The 16,002-nt window shown below is 44.1% G+C and overlaps 1 protein-coding gene and 1 pseudogene across 2 annotated transcripts; both read right to left on the minus strand.

Moving 5' to 3' along the window:
• Nucleotides 1–11,170: 11,170 nt before the first annotated feature.
• On the minus strand, nt 11,171–11,517 carry LOC311632523 (small ribosomal subunit protein eS27-like). Its single transcript, XM_084904124.1, has one exon. It carries the CDS (start codon nt 11,487–11,489, stop codon nt 11,235–11,237), a length of 255 nt encoding a protein of 84 aa, XP_084760250.1. The 5' UTR covers nt 11,490–11,517; the 3' UTR covers nt 11,171–11,234.
• A 364-nt stretch (nt 11,518–11,881) lies between these two features.
• LOC311632672 (glutamate dehydrogenase 1, mitochondrial-like) lies at nt 11,882–15,663 on the minus strand (annotated as a pseudogene). The gene is made up of 2 exons: nt 15,593–15,663; nt 11,882–12,943 (listed from the first exon to the last, which is right to left on the minus strand). The product of its transcript is annotated as a glutamate dehydrogenase 1, mitochondrial-like (transcript).
• Between the last annotated feature and the right edge of the window lie 339 nt (nt 15,664–16,002).

Here is a 16,002-nt window from a genome sequence, read left to right on the forward strand (position 1 = left end):
TTCCCTCTCTTCTACTCTCCCTAAAAAATCAATGGAAAATATCCTTGGGTAAGGATTAAAAATTTTTTTAAAAAAAAATTGATTTAAGTGAAAACTGGTTTGGCTCAGTGGATAGAGCGTCAGACTGCTGACTGAAAGGTCCCGGGTTCGATTCCGGTCAAGGACATGTACATTGGTTGCGGGCACATCCCCAGTAGAGGGTGTGCAAGAGGCAGCTGATCGATGTTTCTCTCTCATCGATGTTTCTAACTCTCTATCCCTCTCTCTGTAAAAAAAAATCAATAAAATAGCCGAAACCGGTTTGGCTCAGCGGTAGAGCGTCGGTCTGCAGACTGAAAGGTCCGGGTTCGATTCTGGTCAAGGGCATGTACATTGGTTGCAGGCACATCCCCGGTGGGGGGTGTGCAAGAGGCAGCTGATTGATGACTCTCTCTCATCGACATTTCTAGCTCTCTATCTCTCTCCCTTCCTCTCTGTAAAAAAATCAATAAGATATATTTTAAAAAATCAATAAAAATATATTTTTTAAAAAAAGAGTGATATGTCAAGGGTTCTTAAGAGGTCAAGTAAGATTAAGACCCCCCCCAAAAAAAAATTTGATTTCAGAGAGGAAGGTGCTGGGAAACCTAACATTGTCACTGGAGATAAAATGTAAAAAGAGCTAGCCGACCTTGATGGCTCTGAATGGTCAGAGTTTATAGCTCTAGTTGAGATAGTGGTGCTTGAGGCAACTTTAATTTGTTAATCATATGTAAATGTAAGTTGATTTTCTGCTGTTGGAACTTCCTCCTTAAGAGATGTCTTTGTTTCAGAATCTCAATAAAAGGAATGGTAAAAGGCCAGAGAGGGGTTAGTCTTCCCATAGAGGTAGACTTCCCGCCTGGCCCCCATTTTCCCAAATTAACTCTTTTCCAGTCTCTCTCTTCATTTTAGTGTGCGGCCTTCTCCAGAAACGGGACCCTGAGTGGGCCCTGAACCACGCGGGTCGTGTTAAGGGATCCCACAGGAAGGTAAAGGAAGAGAGAAAGAGAAACAATGATGAGGGAGAATCATTGGTCAGCCACCTCCTGAATGCCTTCCACTGGGGATCAAACTGCAGCTGGGGCATGTGCCTTGACCTTGAATTGAACCATGTCCTCCTGGTTTCTAGGTCAACATTCAACCACAGCTATGCAGGCTGGGCTGTACTGTGCTTTTTAAAAATATATTTTATTGATTTTTTTTAAGGAGAGGAAGGGATAGAGATAGAGAGCTAGAAACTTTGATCACGGAGGATGTGCATGCAACCAATGTACATGCCCTTGACTGGAATCAAACCTGGGACCTTTCAGTCCGTAGACTGACGCTCTACCACTGAGCCAAACTGGTTTCAGCTATACTGTGCTTTTTTAATTTAATAGATTATAATTTGACTTTACAACTTTTAATATATTTTCATTCTAATATAATTACTGATTCAGTGCTGTTTTTTTTTAATCTTTATTGTTCAGATTATTACAATTGTTTCTCCCTCCCACACCCATAGCTCCCCTCCACCTGGTCCCCACCCATCCTTTGCCCTTAAGTGCTGGTTTTTAATTTTTATTTCTATACAAATATTTATTGATGGATTCAACACTGATTTGCTACTAGTGCTATGTTTTGAATCACACAATAGTTCTGGCATTTTCCAGGAACTGGAACTTCTGAACAGGTCAGTGCAAAGCTCCTGCCTCAGATAGCTGACAAATAGGAAAAAGAAGTAGATGGTAAGATATTTCAAGTATTGATTAACCAGTGGTGTAGTGAAGAAAGACTCACAAAATGGCTGAGATGTAGAGAGTGATGTGTTAGAGCAGTGGCTGGCAAACACATTAGTCAGCAGAGCCAAATATCAACAGTACAACGATTGAAATTTCTTTTGAGAGCCGAAAACTTCTGCACATGGGCCATGAAGTTTCAATCGCACTGTACGTCTGTGCCCGCATGTGGTATTTTGGGGAAGATCCACATTTAAGGGGCCAAAGAGTTGCATGTGGCTCCCGAGCCGCAGTTTGCCGACCACTGTGGTAGAAAGACAATTTTTTTAGGTTGGATGTCAGAGTTGGCAGTGATAGGAACAGGTTTAAGACATTTGTATGCCACAGTCCTAAATTTCCCTTTGCATTTTTTTCTGATTAAACTGAGTCAATGAAGTAATATATATACTAGTATATACCCAGATTTTAGATTTGACTATAATCTATGAAAAGGGTTTATTATCTAGAACCAGTGGCTCTCATCCCAAGAAATGTCTCTCAATGTGATTTATCTACATCTTTATATGTTTGTTCTAATAAGAGTTAGTGTCTGATAAGAAGAATTACTTACATATTTGGCAGTAATAAAATAAAAATGTTTTTCTTGGCACTGAACGTTGAAGTTGAAAGACTAAAAACAGTGGCTCAAGCGACCAAAGACACTATGATTGGAAAGGATCTACATTTAAGACTATCTGTGTTTTGTTTTTAGCATTGAATGTCACTATGAATGGCAATAGTTTTTATTTTATTTTATTATTATTTTTTAGCATTCTAATTTTTAATTGAAATAAAATGATAAGAAAAATAAATTTTACATTCACATCAATGAATCTAGAAAAATATACATATAATACAATGTTAAGCTAAAAGAAAATCAGGAGAGAGAGAGATCTTATAAAGTATGTTTCAATGACAATAACACCAAACAACTGTTCACTCAGTATTTGTGGGCATATGTTACAAGCTGGGAAACAGTCCTGCCCAAATGTCAAAATACAAAGCCAAAAAGATTTTGAATTTTCTAAAGATACATTTTTGAGATAGAAAGAAATCATCCCCATTTCTTCATACCCCTGTCCCAAATAGGAGAACTTAAAATCATACCCATCTTTGATAATATTTTATAGAAAATAAATGCCCAGATACAAGGACAATTTATTTCCTCTTTAATTTGTTTTTTATGGTAGACATATTAATTTCATTTTGAACATGGTATGCCAAATATCCTGAACTTCCAGGAATAAAATCATGTAGCTCCCCAACGAATTTCTTCATGGCATCAATTGATATATAGTCTGCTACCATGTTGTTCACTGGATAATTCTGAAGAGGGCAGTACATCTGCTTTTCTACAACTGGAGTCCTTATAAAATGCTTTTTTTGTGCTTTTGGATAATTCTTTTTTGTGATCTGTGGCCAGTTCACAGTTTTCCTTAAGGATGTTTCTTTCATTTGACATTACTTCATCATGCTCAGCACTTTGCGGCTCCCAGTCCGACCCGTGAGCCTCTCTCCTTCTTTCTAGGTGTAGATTTCCCACTCCGCCAGCTTTCCTGTGATTTTAGTTGTTGTTTATTTAAATTGTTGTGTGAGGCGGCAGATTAGGTGCTTACCTAGGCCGCCATCTTGGTTCCCTCCTCGGCAATAGTTTTTAGAAGCTTGTCTGTAAATAAAGAATGCACTAAAAGGATTCAAATGCAATACTGTATAAGCTTGACAGAGTTTTTGCATTGCAATAGCTAATTAAAAAACCCTGCAGTCATTTGTGTTACGAAGCGAGTCCCCAAGAGATGGACCACCGGAGCCAATTTGATTAAGTATGCTAGAATTTATTACAGATTCGAATCTGGACTCAAACCATGGCTGACGCAGCAGCCAGTAAACACCGAGATAAGAGCCCCGATGGAGGGGCAGTCCCTCCAGAGCACTCACACAAAAACACAGACAAACACACACCTACCACAGCCAGTCAGGCTCTCCGGAATGGGGGTCCCTCATGGTCCTGGCTGGGGATTCCAGTCATGATCCCCAAGGACCACCAGGGAGCCGAGTCCGATGCAATAAACAAAAGAGCCATCTCCATGCTAGCATGGGCTCCTCCCACTCATGCTGGCAGCATGGCGGAAGAGAGCGAATTTCGCCCAGTCCAGGGGTTTTACTCAGGTCGGTGATGTCACTGCCTCGGCTAACCCTGATTGGCCCCTCAGGACTAAATTCTAAAGACTGGGAACAGCCCGCAGGATCGGTTCCCAGTCACACCCTGCTTGACATTGGAATGTGGCCCTATCTTGCCCATAATACAAAAGCAGAACTAAAGGTTATCTACTGAGTCAGTGGAAGTCAATCTCCTGCAACTACCCTATTGTTCAAGCAAGTAATCGAAGGTCAAAGTCAGATAGCAAGGTTAAAATTCAAACAGCAGTTTTTACCCTAGTATGAGTGCTACCATATTTCAATTTGTTATGTAGTTTTATCAACAAAGGGGCTAGTGTTGTATTCTACTCCAGTCAGACTACAAAAGAGAATAAAAAGCCCTGGCTAGTGTGGCTCAGTTGGGTGAGCCTCATCCCATGCACCAAGAGGTCTTTGGTTAGATTCCCTGTCAGGGCAAATGCCCAGATTGCCTGTTCAAACCCCAGTAGGGACCATGTATCTATGCATGTTTCTCTCTCACTAATGTTTGTCTCTCCCTCTCCCTCTCTCTAAAAATATCAATAAAAAACATTTTTAAAAGAATATCAAGTACCTTCAAGCAATGTGAAATAATAAGAAGTTGAAGTATAGTAACAATGGAAAAAACCATATTAAAAATTAAATAGCAGCCCTGGCCCAGTGGCTTGGTTGGAATTGGTTGGAACTGGTTAGAGTGTTGATCATCGCCCATGCACCAAAAGGTGCCTTCAAGTGCTTAGCACACTAGTAAAATATTAATATCTTAACTTCTGATGATCAACATTGGAATTTTCCACAGTGAGGGTCTGAAGCCATGCCCTCTCCCACACAGCACTTAGAGAACCAGTTTGGCCACTATGGATGGGTGGAGTTGACAGTATTAAACTTTTTCATTGATGGGGTTAGGACAAAAAGGGGTTACTTGCTAACCTGGCTAGCTTAGCCAACAGCTGCATAGCGGCCTTGCATACTCAGACTTAAGTAGCCACAATGGATGGTCTCAAATTAAAACCTTTTAAAAATATGTACATATTTTATTGATTTTTCAGAGTGGAAAGGAGAAGAATAGAGACAGAAACATCAATGAGAGAGAAACATCCATCAGCTGTCTCCTGCACGCCCCCTACTGGGGATCGATCCCACAATCAAGGTACATGCCCTTGACAAGAATTGAACCTGGGATTCTTCAGTCTGTGGGCCAATACTCTGTACACTGAGCCAAATCGGTTACAGCAGTGGTCTGCAAACTGCGGCTCCCAAACCACATGCGGCTCTTTGGCTCCTTGAGTGTTCTAACGCCACTACTTCAAAATAGACTCGCACAGGATGAAAACTGACTTCTGCACATGGGCCACAAAGTTTCAATCGCACTGTACGTGTGCTTGTGCACGTGGTATTTTGTGGAAAAGCCATACTCAAGGGGCCAAAGAGCCACATGTGGTTTGCGAGCCGCCGTTTGCCGACCACTGGATTAGAGCCATTTAAAACCTTTAACAAAAGCAATTTTAGGTGGGTAGTCAAAAATTCTCTACAGCAGCGGTTCTCAACCCCGTGACCCACAGGTTGAGAACTGGTAGCAGGGTCACCTAAGACCATCGGAAAACAGATATTTACATTACGACTCATAACAGTAGCAAAGGTACAGTTATGAAGTAGCAACAAAAATAATTTTATGGTTGGGGGTCACCACAACATGAGGAACTGTATTAAAGGGTCGAGGCATTAGAAAGGTTGAGAACCACTGATCTGTGATTACATGTCTTTGGAATGGCAAAATAATTTCCTTTTTCCAGACCCCTCCCAGCACAGGCACCACTCTGGAGACCACCCTCATTGTTATTGAGTTAATTGTTGGCTGTTAACTATTCTGCACCCACCAAGTAAAAGAAGTATTCGTCTATCATTTTACTTTTGACCTAATCCCAAAGGTTTCCTGCTTTGCTTCCTCCCACCTCCCTAATCTATCACTAATGGATTTCATGCAAACCACTTACACTTTCTTTTTTGATGGTAATGTATAAAATAAGGTGCAAAACTGTCATTGGAGCATCATCTCAATCCGTTGAGATTTGTTTCCCAGCAGTTGTTGACAGTTTTGTCTCAAATAAACTCACAAAAATTCTTCACAGGTTTGAATGTTTCTTACATTGACACAACTAAGACCTTCTAGCTCCTCGGTGTGGACAGAGTGGGGTGCATGGGTCTCAGTTCCATTCCCCAGTTGGTTCACCTGCCTTGGGGGACAGTCAGCATGGCCTCAGACGATTGAAGGTGTGCAAACATGGAGCCCAGCAGCGATGCCCAGGCGGGTCCTTCATAGCACAGTAGCACCTGCACCAAAGAAGTGCTCATAGTAGAAGTGGACCTTAAGGTGGTCCAGTGCTGTGAGTTCTCTATGAAAAGAACACAAAATTATGAGCATAAAATGTTTGTATCTTTTCTTTTAATCTGAAGGAAAAACATGTTCACGGCTTCTAAACACTAAAGAGAAAATGTTGGCTTAGACTGGTGCCAAACTTCCAATAGATTCAAATCCACATAAGAATTTTATTCAAAGAGGCAATCTTAATAGAGTAATCCTTCAACCTTCTAAAATTTGCTATTTCAAAAAACAATATTAAAATAACACTTTTGTGTCAGTTTATTTTTTTTTTAAAACATGTTATTAAAAAAAAAAAAAAAAAAAAATATATATATATATATATATATATATATATATATATATATATATATAGAAATATGGTAGCACTCATACTTGGGTAAAAACTGCTGTTTGAATTTTAACCTTGCTATCTGACTTCGACCTTTGATTACTTGCTTGAACAATAGGGTAGTTGCAGGAGATTGACTCCCACTGACTCAGTAGCTTCAGGGGTAGAAACTGTAGATAACCTTTAGTTCTGCTTTTGTATTATGGGCAAGATAGGGCCACATTCCAATGTCAAGCAGGGTGTGACTGGGAACCGACCCTGCGGGCTGTCCCCAGTCTTTAGAATTTAGTCCTGAGGGGCCAATCAGGGTTAGCCGAGGCAGTGACATCACCGACCTGAGTAAAACCCCTGGACTGGGCGATATTCGCTCTCTGCCGCCATGCTGCAGGCATGAGTGGGAGGAGCCCATGCTAGCATGGAGATGGCTCTTTTGTTTATTGCATCGGACTCGGCTCCCTGGTGGTCCTTGGGGATCATGACTGGAATCCCCAGCCAGGACCATGAGGGACCCCCATTCCGAAGAGCCTGACTGGCCGTGGTAGGTGTGTGTTTGTCTGTGTTTTTGTGTGAGTGCTCTGGAGGGACTGCCCCTCCATCGGGGCTCTCACCTGGGTGTTTGCCGGCTGCTGCGTCAGCCAAGGTTTGAGCCCGGATTCGAATCTGTAATAAACTCTAGCATGCTTAATCAAATTGGCTCCGGTGGTCCATCTCTTGGGGACTCGCTTCGTAACATATATATATATTATTGATTTTTTGCACAGAGGAGGAGAGAGGGATAGAGTTAGAAACATTGATGAGAGAGAATCATCGATCAGCTGCCTCTTGCACACCCCCTACTGGGGATGTGCCTGCAACCAAGGTACATGCCTTTGATCAGAATCAAACCCGGGACCTTTCAGTTCGCAGGCTGATGCTCTATTCACTGAGCCAAACCGGTTTTGGCTAAAACATGTTATTTTTATTGATTTCAGAGAGGAAGGGAGAGAAAGAGAGAGAAAGAAACATCAATGATGAGAGAAAATCATTGATCAGCTGTCTCCTGCACACCCCCTTCTGAAGACTGAGCCTGCAACTTGGGCATGTGGCCTGACTGGGAATCAACTGTGAGACCTCCTGATTCATAGGTCGAAGCTCAACCACTGAGCAACACTGACTGGTTCTTTCTTCTTATTTAAAAAAAAAATTTTTCCCCCCCATCATTTCTATGTTCATTTCAATGCTGTTGAAGTTCTCACTATCCTTGAGCATCCTGATAACCATTGTTTTAAAATCTGTATGTGGTAGTTTGCTTGCCTTCATTTCATTTAGTTAATTTTTTGGAGATGTCTTCTCTTTTATTTGGCACTAGGGGCCCTGTGCATGAATTTGTGCACCTTGAAAGGAACTGGGGTTAGAGAGGCTGAGGTGTGCACAGGGGTGGGTCTCAGCCTATCCTCCGAGCCCCACCGTGGCCCTTGGTTCCCTGTCTGCCAGCAGTGGGTGGGAGCAGGAGGAGGTGGAGAAGCCCTGAGGGGCGATTGGGTCCGCCTGTAGCCCCTGCCCCTGATCCCTCAGTACCTGGGAGTGGTGGCCCCAACCCTGCTGCCACCGCCAGTTGCTGTGTTGGGATGATCAGGGTTGGGCTGGTGCAAGCAGCGGGTGTGAGTGGGGCCGGCATGGACAATAGGTGTGAGCAGGATAGTTACGTTAAGAATTTTTGACAAGTGGGGAAAAAGGAAACTGGGGCAAATGGTTAGACAAATAGGGCCAAACAAGTCAAGCAAATTACAGCCAGCTAGTTAACCACAAGATCTTGTCTTCCCCAACTATGGACACTTGAGAGTAAATGGATTATACCCCTCCTACCTAACCAGAGAGTAAAGAGCTTAACTCACTCTGGTCTGGAAGATAGATAACAGAGACCCAATTAGTGCCATAGTGCCAGCCACGCCAAGGACAGACAAGTCAGGGGACTAAATACCAAAAAACTCCAATTAGACCCGACAAATCCAAGATGGAGACAAAGCTGACTAGAAAATACCCTAGCCCCTCCATGCACTCATTTTGGTACATGAGTATTCTGGAAAATACAACTGAAAGCCCATGGATTTCTGCTGCAACCTGCCCCTCCAGTTCCCTCCTACCAAAGAGGGGTAAAGGCGTCAGGGCCAGAAATTGTGCAGTGTTTATCGAATGTGCCTGGAGGTGAGACGGGTGAGGAGGGTAAGAAGGGTGGGAAAGGAGGATGAATGGTAGATTGAGCTGGAGAGGTCAGTGTTTCCTCCCTTCACTAGTCCCTCCATTGTCCTGGTTCTGGTTCTGATAAGTGGTGAGCTGAGCGGACTCCCCTGAGCATGGAAGCCACAGGCTGTCCACAGTAAGTTAGAATAAGTTCTGTCTGTCCGTCAGGCTGGGTGGAAGCCCAGGAATGATCTCTAGGCCCTCCAACTTGATCAGCCTCCACCGGACAGAGCCAGATGTTAATCAGCTTAACAATGTTAATCAGCTTAACAATAACGCACAACCTTCAGACCAACTGGGACAGAGCCAGATGGAAGGAAAACCTGAGTCAGTGTTGTTTTCTCCTAGGCAAGTGCTACAGAGTTCTATGGATGTGAAAATGCACATTCTGTGTACCAAGGCGAACAGCACACACACTCACCTAGAGAAAGAAGGGGTGCAGGGAAGCTGTAAGGCTGGGCCCTCCAGAGCAGAGGCAGCACCTCGCCTGTCTTGGGGAAAGCCCTGTGACAAACTGATGTTGAGAAGGAAAACCCCTATTTTGTAAAAACTGCTGTTTGAAATTTTCTGCAGTTTTTCTTAGATGGCCTCTTATTCTAAAAAAAAAATAAAAAATAAAAAATAAAAAATGTTTGCTTTCTAGCCTGCTTTAGCCTGCTTGTAGTTGTCTGACCTTGCAGGTCAAGACTAGGTATGTCCATAAATTTAGCTGTGTTTGTTTTCGAAGACAGCAGTGAGATAACCACTGATTGCACAGAGAGCTGGCTCCTTAATAAAAAGGGAAGCTCTGCTTGTACCTTTGCTTAGAATTTGAAATCATTTTCTCTAAGCCCACCGCGGTGAATAAAGCGAGTCTCTCCAAACTCTCCTCCTGCATTGTTTGATTGTTTGGGATAGCTGTGACAATGTGTGCCAAGAAAACCAGAGAGGAGTAGGCACTGGAGCGCCGGGTCTTTGGAAGGTGGGTGTGCACACAGGCTGCAGGATTGCCTGGGAAGCCAGGACAGTGGCAGCCAGGGCCTTCCTGCTGGAGAACCCTCCCACGGGCCTCAGCCTTCGGTGGGGCTGAGTGTTCTGCATCCCTTGTTCCTTCCGGGGTCTTTTCTGTCTCTTTGGACTCTGAGTTGTCCAATTTTTACTTCTCTATCTGATGCCTCCCGGTGTTTGCTTATCGCGGAAATTTCTGTCGCTCCAGACGTCTCCTTTGTGTTTCCCTCCAGACCAGGCACAGCAACTCCGCCCAGGCCACCATTTTACCCACCCAGCCCCACCGGGGCCCGGCCTGAGGCAGGCAGATAAGGGCACAGGATCCTAAGGTGGTTTCCCTGTGGGAAACAGGACTGAGCCCATTCCTCTGGCCAGCAGGTGGCAGTGAAAGACTGATGCAGCATTATTCCTGCCTCCCACTGATCCTCACAAGCTGGAAGGTTTAGAATTACCAGTGTGCCAAATATTCCTTTTGGGACCCCAGTTGCCTCTACTCTAACTTGGGGATAATGGGATAATTTTCCACTGGAGGTAATTTGAAAGGAGGTGCCCACGTGGTACATACTGAGTGCTCAGTGCTAATTCAATGCCCTTGTCATCACTTTCTCACATTTCTCATCCAGCATCACCGCTGGCTGGTGCTGCCCCTTTGGGCATGTGCTCCCATTGGTGCCCGAGGGCCCAGACTGGACAGGACCACTCTCCTCTTGACCTGATGAGCTTTTGGTGGGAATAACTTTTCAGAGTCCAGATGCCTTAACAACCGTACTTAAATATCTGAGCGTATATTTTTTGAATCATGGTATCTATGTGATCTGTCAAGAAATCTGAAGAAATGAGCTCTACACAGTATCCATTTAAACATTATATTTATCTAATCACTATATACATATAAATGTATGTCTTTACCAATCTACAGAGATTGCATGTGTGCATGTATGCGTATCTGTACCATTTATCTGCCTTAGAACTAATTTTAACACTATGGTATACTTTTTCTGTCATTCTTTCAATATTTATGTAGCCACTATACTTCTCTAACCATTTTATGTATTTATATATAATTTAAAAATATTTTTAATTGATTTTTTACAGAGAGGAAGAGAGGGACAGAGAGTTAGAAACATCGATGAGAGAGAATCATCGATCAGCTGCCTCTTGCACCCCCCTACTGGGGATGTGCCTGCAACCAAGGTACATGCCCTTGACCAGAATCGAACCTGGGACCCTTCAGTCTGCAGGCCGACACTCTATCCACTGAGCCAAACCGGTTTCAGCTATATATAATTTAAAAAAAAATTTTTTTTTAATCCAAAATGTGTTTATTGGGATGGTTTCCCACTCATCTTGATTTGAGGTGCTTTTAGTGCTGCTTCCTTCTGAAGGAGCATCCTTCTGTGAGCCTTGCTTTTCCTCCTGTTGGCTGACAGAGAACAGTGGAGCAACCAACATACAAAACTACCGTTTGTGCATGGCTAAAGACGGTGGTGATTTTATAGCATCCTGGGCATTTGACGTCCATGAAGTAGGAATTGGGGCTCTGCACCAGGCGCTTCTTCTTGTGTTTCCTCTTCTCCTCTTCCGGAGAGGGATGGAGGAGATCCTTAGCGAGAGGCATATTGTCGTGGGGAGGTCGTCACCGCCGGAAAGAGCTATATATAATTTTTATTAAACCAGTCTACATGTCTTTTTGGTGTTGTTCACTAGTCTACATGTGTATCTGTAGGAAGATAGATGTGTAATACATTTCTTGCATGTCTGGCATGTCAGATTCCCTCTGTGCTTCATAAAACAGCTAGGTTTAGCTCTAGCTGCTTTGGCTCAGTGGATAGAGTATTGGCCTGCAGAGTGAAGGGTCCCGGGTTTGATTCTGGTCAAGGGTGCATGCTGGGGTTGCAGACTCCATTCCCCAATGGGGGGGTGTGCAGGAAGCAGTTGATCAGTGATTCTCATCATTGATGTTTTTATCTCTCCCTCTCCCTTCCTCTATGAAATCAATAAAAATATATTTTAAAAATGCTTTATATAATACATGCTCATATCTCTTTTATATTTAAAGGTCAAATGGTCATAGCTGACATAATTTAGGTTCTTCAGCCACTCAAAGTAAGACACTGTCACTAATCCAGCATTTAAGTAGAGATCTGGAATAACCACCATGTTCCTCTCCAGGAAAATCTGATCAGCTTCTGGAGTTGTCAGTCCATTGGCACCTTCAGCGATGATCTTGGCTTTGGTTCTGGGTGAATTGGACTTGGTCAGCTGCTTCTCACTGGCAGCAGGGATTAGTATGTCACAGTCGGCCTCAAAGATGCTCCCTTATAAAGCTTTGGCCTTGGGGTGGCCAGGATTGACCTATGTTGCAATTGGAAGTCTTCCAGTTCCTTTGGGTCAGTACCATCTGGATTCCATATGCTCCCATTAGATTCACCAACACCAACGCATTCAGCACCAAAGTGATGTACATATTTCAGAGTGCAGGCCCACATTACCAAATCCCAGAACAACAAATGTCTTATCTCCAAACCCTGGTGTCATCCTAAAATGCTCATGGAGAAACTTCACTGATGAAGTTTTCAATCCCATGGAAAACTCCCTTGGCCAGTAGCAGAGGTCCATCTGTCTATGGAATCCACCCTGACTGATGGGCTTGCCAGTGAAGGCATGGGCATTGCTACCATAGTGCCCAATGGTGCTAGCGTAGGCATCAGCACTCCAGGGCATGTCCAGCTGGCCTGTGCTCAGGCCAGGGGCAGGCACATCACTGCCAGGACCAATAATGCCTTTCTTTACCAGCTCCATGGTGAACCTCCTTTCCATCATTTTAATTCATGATCAGTAGTTCATAACCTTAGTAGATCAGTTGACCTTAACACCAGCTTTGGCATCCCCTATATGGCACATCAATCACTGCATGCTTATGTCATCAGAGAAGCCAAAGCTTTCACTTCCTCTACACTCACATCAGTGCTGTAACGAACATCTCCCCGGCAGGGACCGCAGTGCTGGTTGTGCTGGGCTGGGCAGCCCTCGAGGACCTCCCAGGAGCCACCACGCCAGATCAGCACCTGGCTTCAGGGCTTCATGATTAAAGGATACCACCCACCCCGCTCCATTTCTGCTCCTCTCTCTCCTGGGTCTGAGGTCCTCCAGCAGCTGGAAGAAGTTGGGGTCTTCCGGGTCAGCCGCCACCTTGCTGTAGTGTTGCTGGAAAGGCAGGGACCTGAATCACTTGTCATTGTTCCATCACTAAGCCATGCCAGCTGGGCAAGATCTTCTTATTCTCATCCCTGGTCTTGCATTGGTGCATACACTTCCATTTATTTGAGTTTTGTTGCTGATGAACATGTAGGCAGTTTCTGAAATAGGGCTGTTAAGAATAGTGCTGTTGTAAACTGTATGAGTTTTCTTTTCTCTAAGAGTTTTCTTTCCATTTACAACAGCATGGATGGACCTGGAGAACATTATGCTAAGCTATATAAGCCAGTCAGAGGAGGTTAAGTATCACATAATCTCACTCATTTGTGGAATATAATGAACAACATAAACTGGTGAACAAAACTAGATCCAGAGACATGGAAGCATCGAGCAGACCATCCAACCTCAGAGGGAAGACAGGGCAGGGTGTGTGTGTGTCGGGGAGTAGGGAGGGAAGAAATCAACCAAAGAACTTGCACACATGTAAGCATAACTAATGGACACAGACAATGGGGGGGTGGGGTGAAGGCCAGGGCCGGGGCTGGGGGCAAGTTAGGAGAGGACAACGCAGAGCAAAGGGGACATATGTAATCCTTTCTATAATAAAGAATTTAAAAAAGAACAGTGCTATTAGGTAAACCTCTGTCCACCTTTCTCTTGGGTCTCTTCTTGGCAGTGAGAGGCTAGTCAGAGGGAACACAGGATACGCATAGGTTCTCCCTGCAGAGGCCTGGCTGGTCTCCCCTTCACAGGCTTGGCGTTTTCCAGAGTTTTCACGTTAACCTTTCTGGTAGGTGTGAGAGGAATCACTTGTGCTTTCTTTCTTTCTTCCTTTTTAAAAAATATATTTTATGGATTTTTTACATAGAGGAAGGGAGAGGGATAGAGAGTTAGAAACATCGATGAGAAAGAAACATCCATCAGCTGCCTCCTGCCAACCCCCCCCCCCTCCCCCCCGGGGATGTGCCCGAAACCAAGGTACATGGCCTTGACTGGAATCAAACCCGGGACCCTTCAGTCCGCAGGCCGACGCTCCATTCACTGAGCCACACCGATTTCGGTGCTTTCTTTATTTTATTAAAAAAATAAATAAATATATCTATCTATATATCTATCTATATCTATATCTATATCTATATCTATATCTATATCTATATCTATATCTATATCTATATCTATATCTATATATATTATTGATTTCAGAGAGGAAGGAAGAGGGAGACAGAAATATCAATAATGAGAGAGAATCATTGATTGACTGTCTCCCACATACCCCACCCTGGGAATCGAGCCCACAACCTGGGCATGTGCCCTGACTAGGAATCAAACCATGACCTCCTAATTTCTAGGTCAACGCTTAACCACTGAGCCATGCCAGCCGGGCTCAACAGACATTGATTTCTCACAGTCCTGGAGGACAGGAGCTCCAAGATCACGGTGTCAGAAGGTGTGATGTCTGGGGAGAGCCTGCTCACAATGGCCGCTTCCTCAGTGTGTCCTCACGTGATGGAAGAGGTTCCTGACTTGTCTTTGTTGTTGTTTTCTCATTTGTTTTGTGGTCTCGGGACTTTATGTGAGTGGAGCCTCCTCCCCTGCAGTGAGGAGCCTCTGTGACATTCCTTGAGGGCGCTTTGCGGGCATGTCCACATTTATCCAGGGGTGACCATGTTTTCAGCAGGGTTTTTAAAACCATCTTTGCCCTGATCTCTGTTAAGCTGTCGGCTTCATTTGGAATTACACCCCTATGTGTAATACCAGGCTGCACTAATTACTGGCTAATTACTGTATTATTTTCGACAGTGCCCTGGGGCATACATTGTTCATAGTCTGATCCAATTAAGTTCAGTCAAGGGTAGTGTTTGAGGACAGTGTTTGAGCAGGTGGGCTCTTAGCTGTCTCTTCTATTGGTTTTCTCAGGCGAACTAGCTGGCCTGCAGTTTAGTTGCTTTTAATTAAGAGGAGCGATTGAACTGGTACCTGAGCTTCATACTGTTTCAAGTAAAGTCAGTTTCTTTGGTGAGAGCTTCCAAACTCTCTTTCCTTGCCCTAGCAGGCATGGCTCCGTGGATAGAGCGCCAGCCTATGGACTGAAAGGTCCCTGGTTCAAGTTCAGTCAAGGGCACATGCCTTGGTTGCAGGTTCGATCCCAACCCTGATCGGGGTGTGTGTGGGAGGCAACCAATTTATGTGCCCCTCGTACATCTATGTTTCTGTCTCCCCCTCTCCCTGTCACTCTCTAACCAAAAGGAAAAAACAAACATACAGACAAAAACAAACAAACAAACAAAAAACCCCCTCTCTTTTCTATTGGAAGCCTCTCCCTCTGGGCAAAATCTGTGAACCCACTTGTTCAGGGAGCTTAGTTGGTGTGGTAGCTTCTGGTCTTCTCAGCTTCCTTTCCTAGTATGGACCTCTGCCTTCCCAGTGAGCTGGGGAACCAGCGCTCAGGACCTGCTGCAGCTGAGATGGAGCCATTATCCTATTGTTGAGAAAGGGGGCTCCTGACCTCTCAGACACACTCACCAGGAATTTAGCCTCTTCAGCTTGAAGTCAGAGATGAGAATGCTGGTGGCCCACTTCTCCTGGTGAAACATAGTAACCTTTTTGTTTTTTTAAAATATATATCTCTTTATTGATTTCAGAGAGGAAGGGGGAGAGAGAGAGAGAGAAATATCAATGATGAGAGAGAATTGATTGGCTGCCTCTTGCACGCCCCACACTGGGCTGAGCCCACAGCCTGACTGGGAATCGAACTGTGACCTCCTGGTTCATAGGTTGACGCTCAACCACTGAGCCACACCGGGTGGGCCAGTAACCTTTTTTTGTAAGAAAAACAATCGGATGTTTTTCTTATTCTCACACTACTACCACACTCATAACAGTTCTGACACAAGATGTGTAGGATTTCCATACACCAAGCAATTCTGTAACAC

This window comes from Pipistrellus hanaki, assembly GCF_964339955.1.
Source record: "Pipistrellus hanaki genome assembly, chromosome: 14".
Taxonomy (NCBI): domain Eukaryota; kingdom Metazoa; phylum Chordata; class Mammalia; order Chiroptera; family Vespertilionidae; genus Pipistrellus; species Pipistrellus hanaki.

Bases quoted from the DNA above. Each gene is read 5' to 3' on its own strand.
- LOC311632523 (XM_084904124.1), bottom strand. From the start codon at position 11,489: ATGCCTCTCGCTAAGGATCTCCTCCATCCCTCTCCGGAAGAGGAGAAG.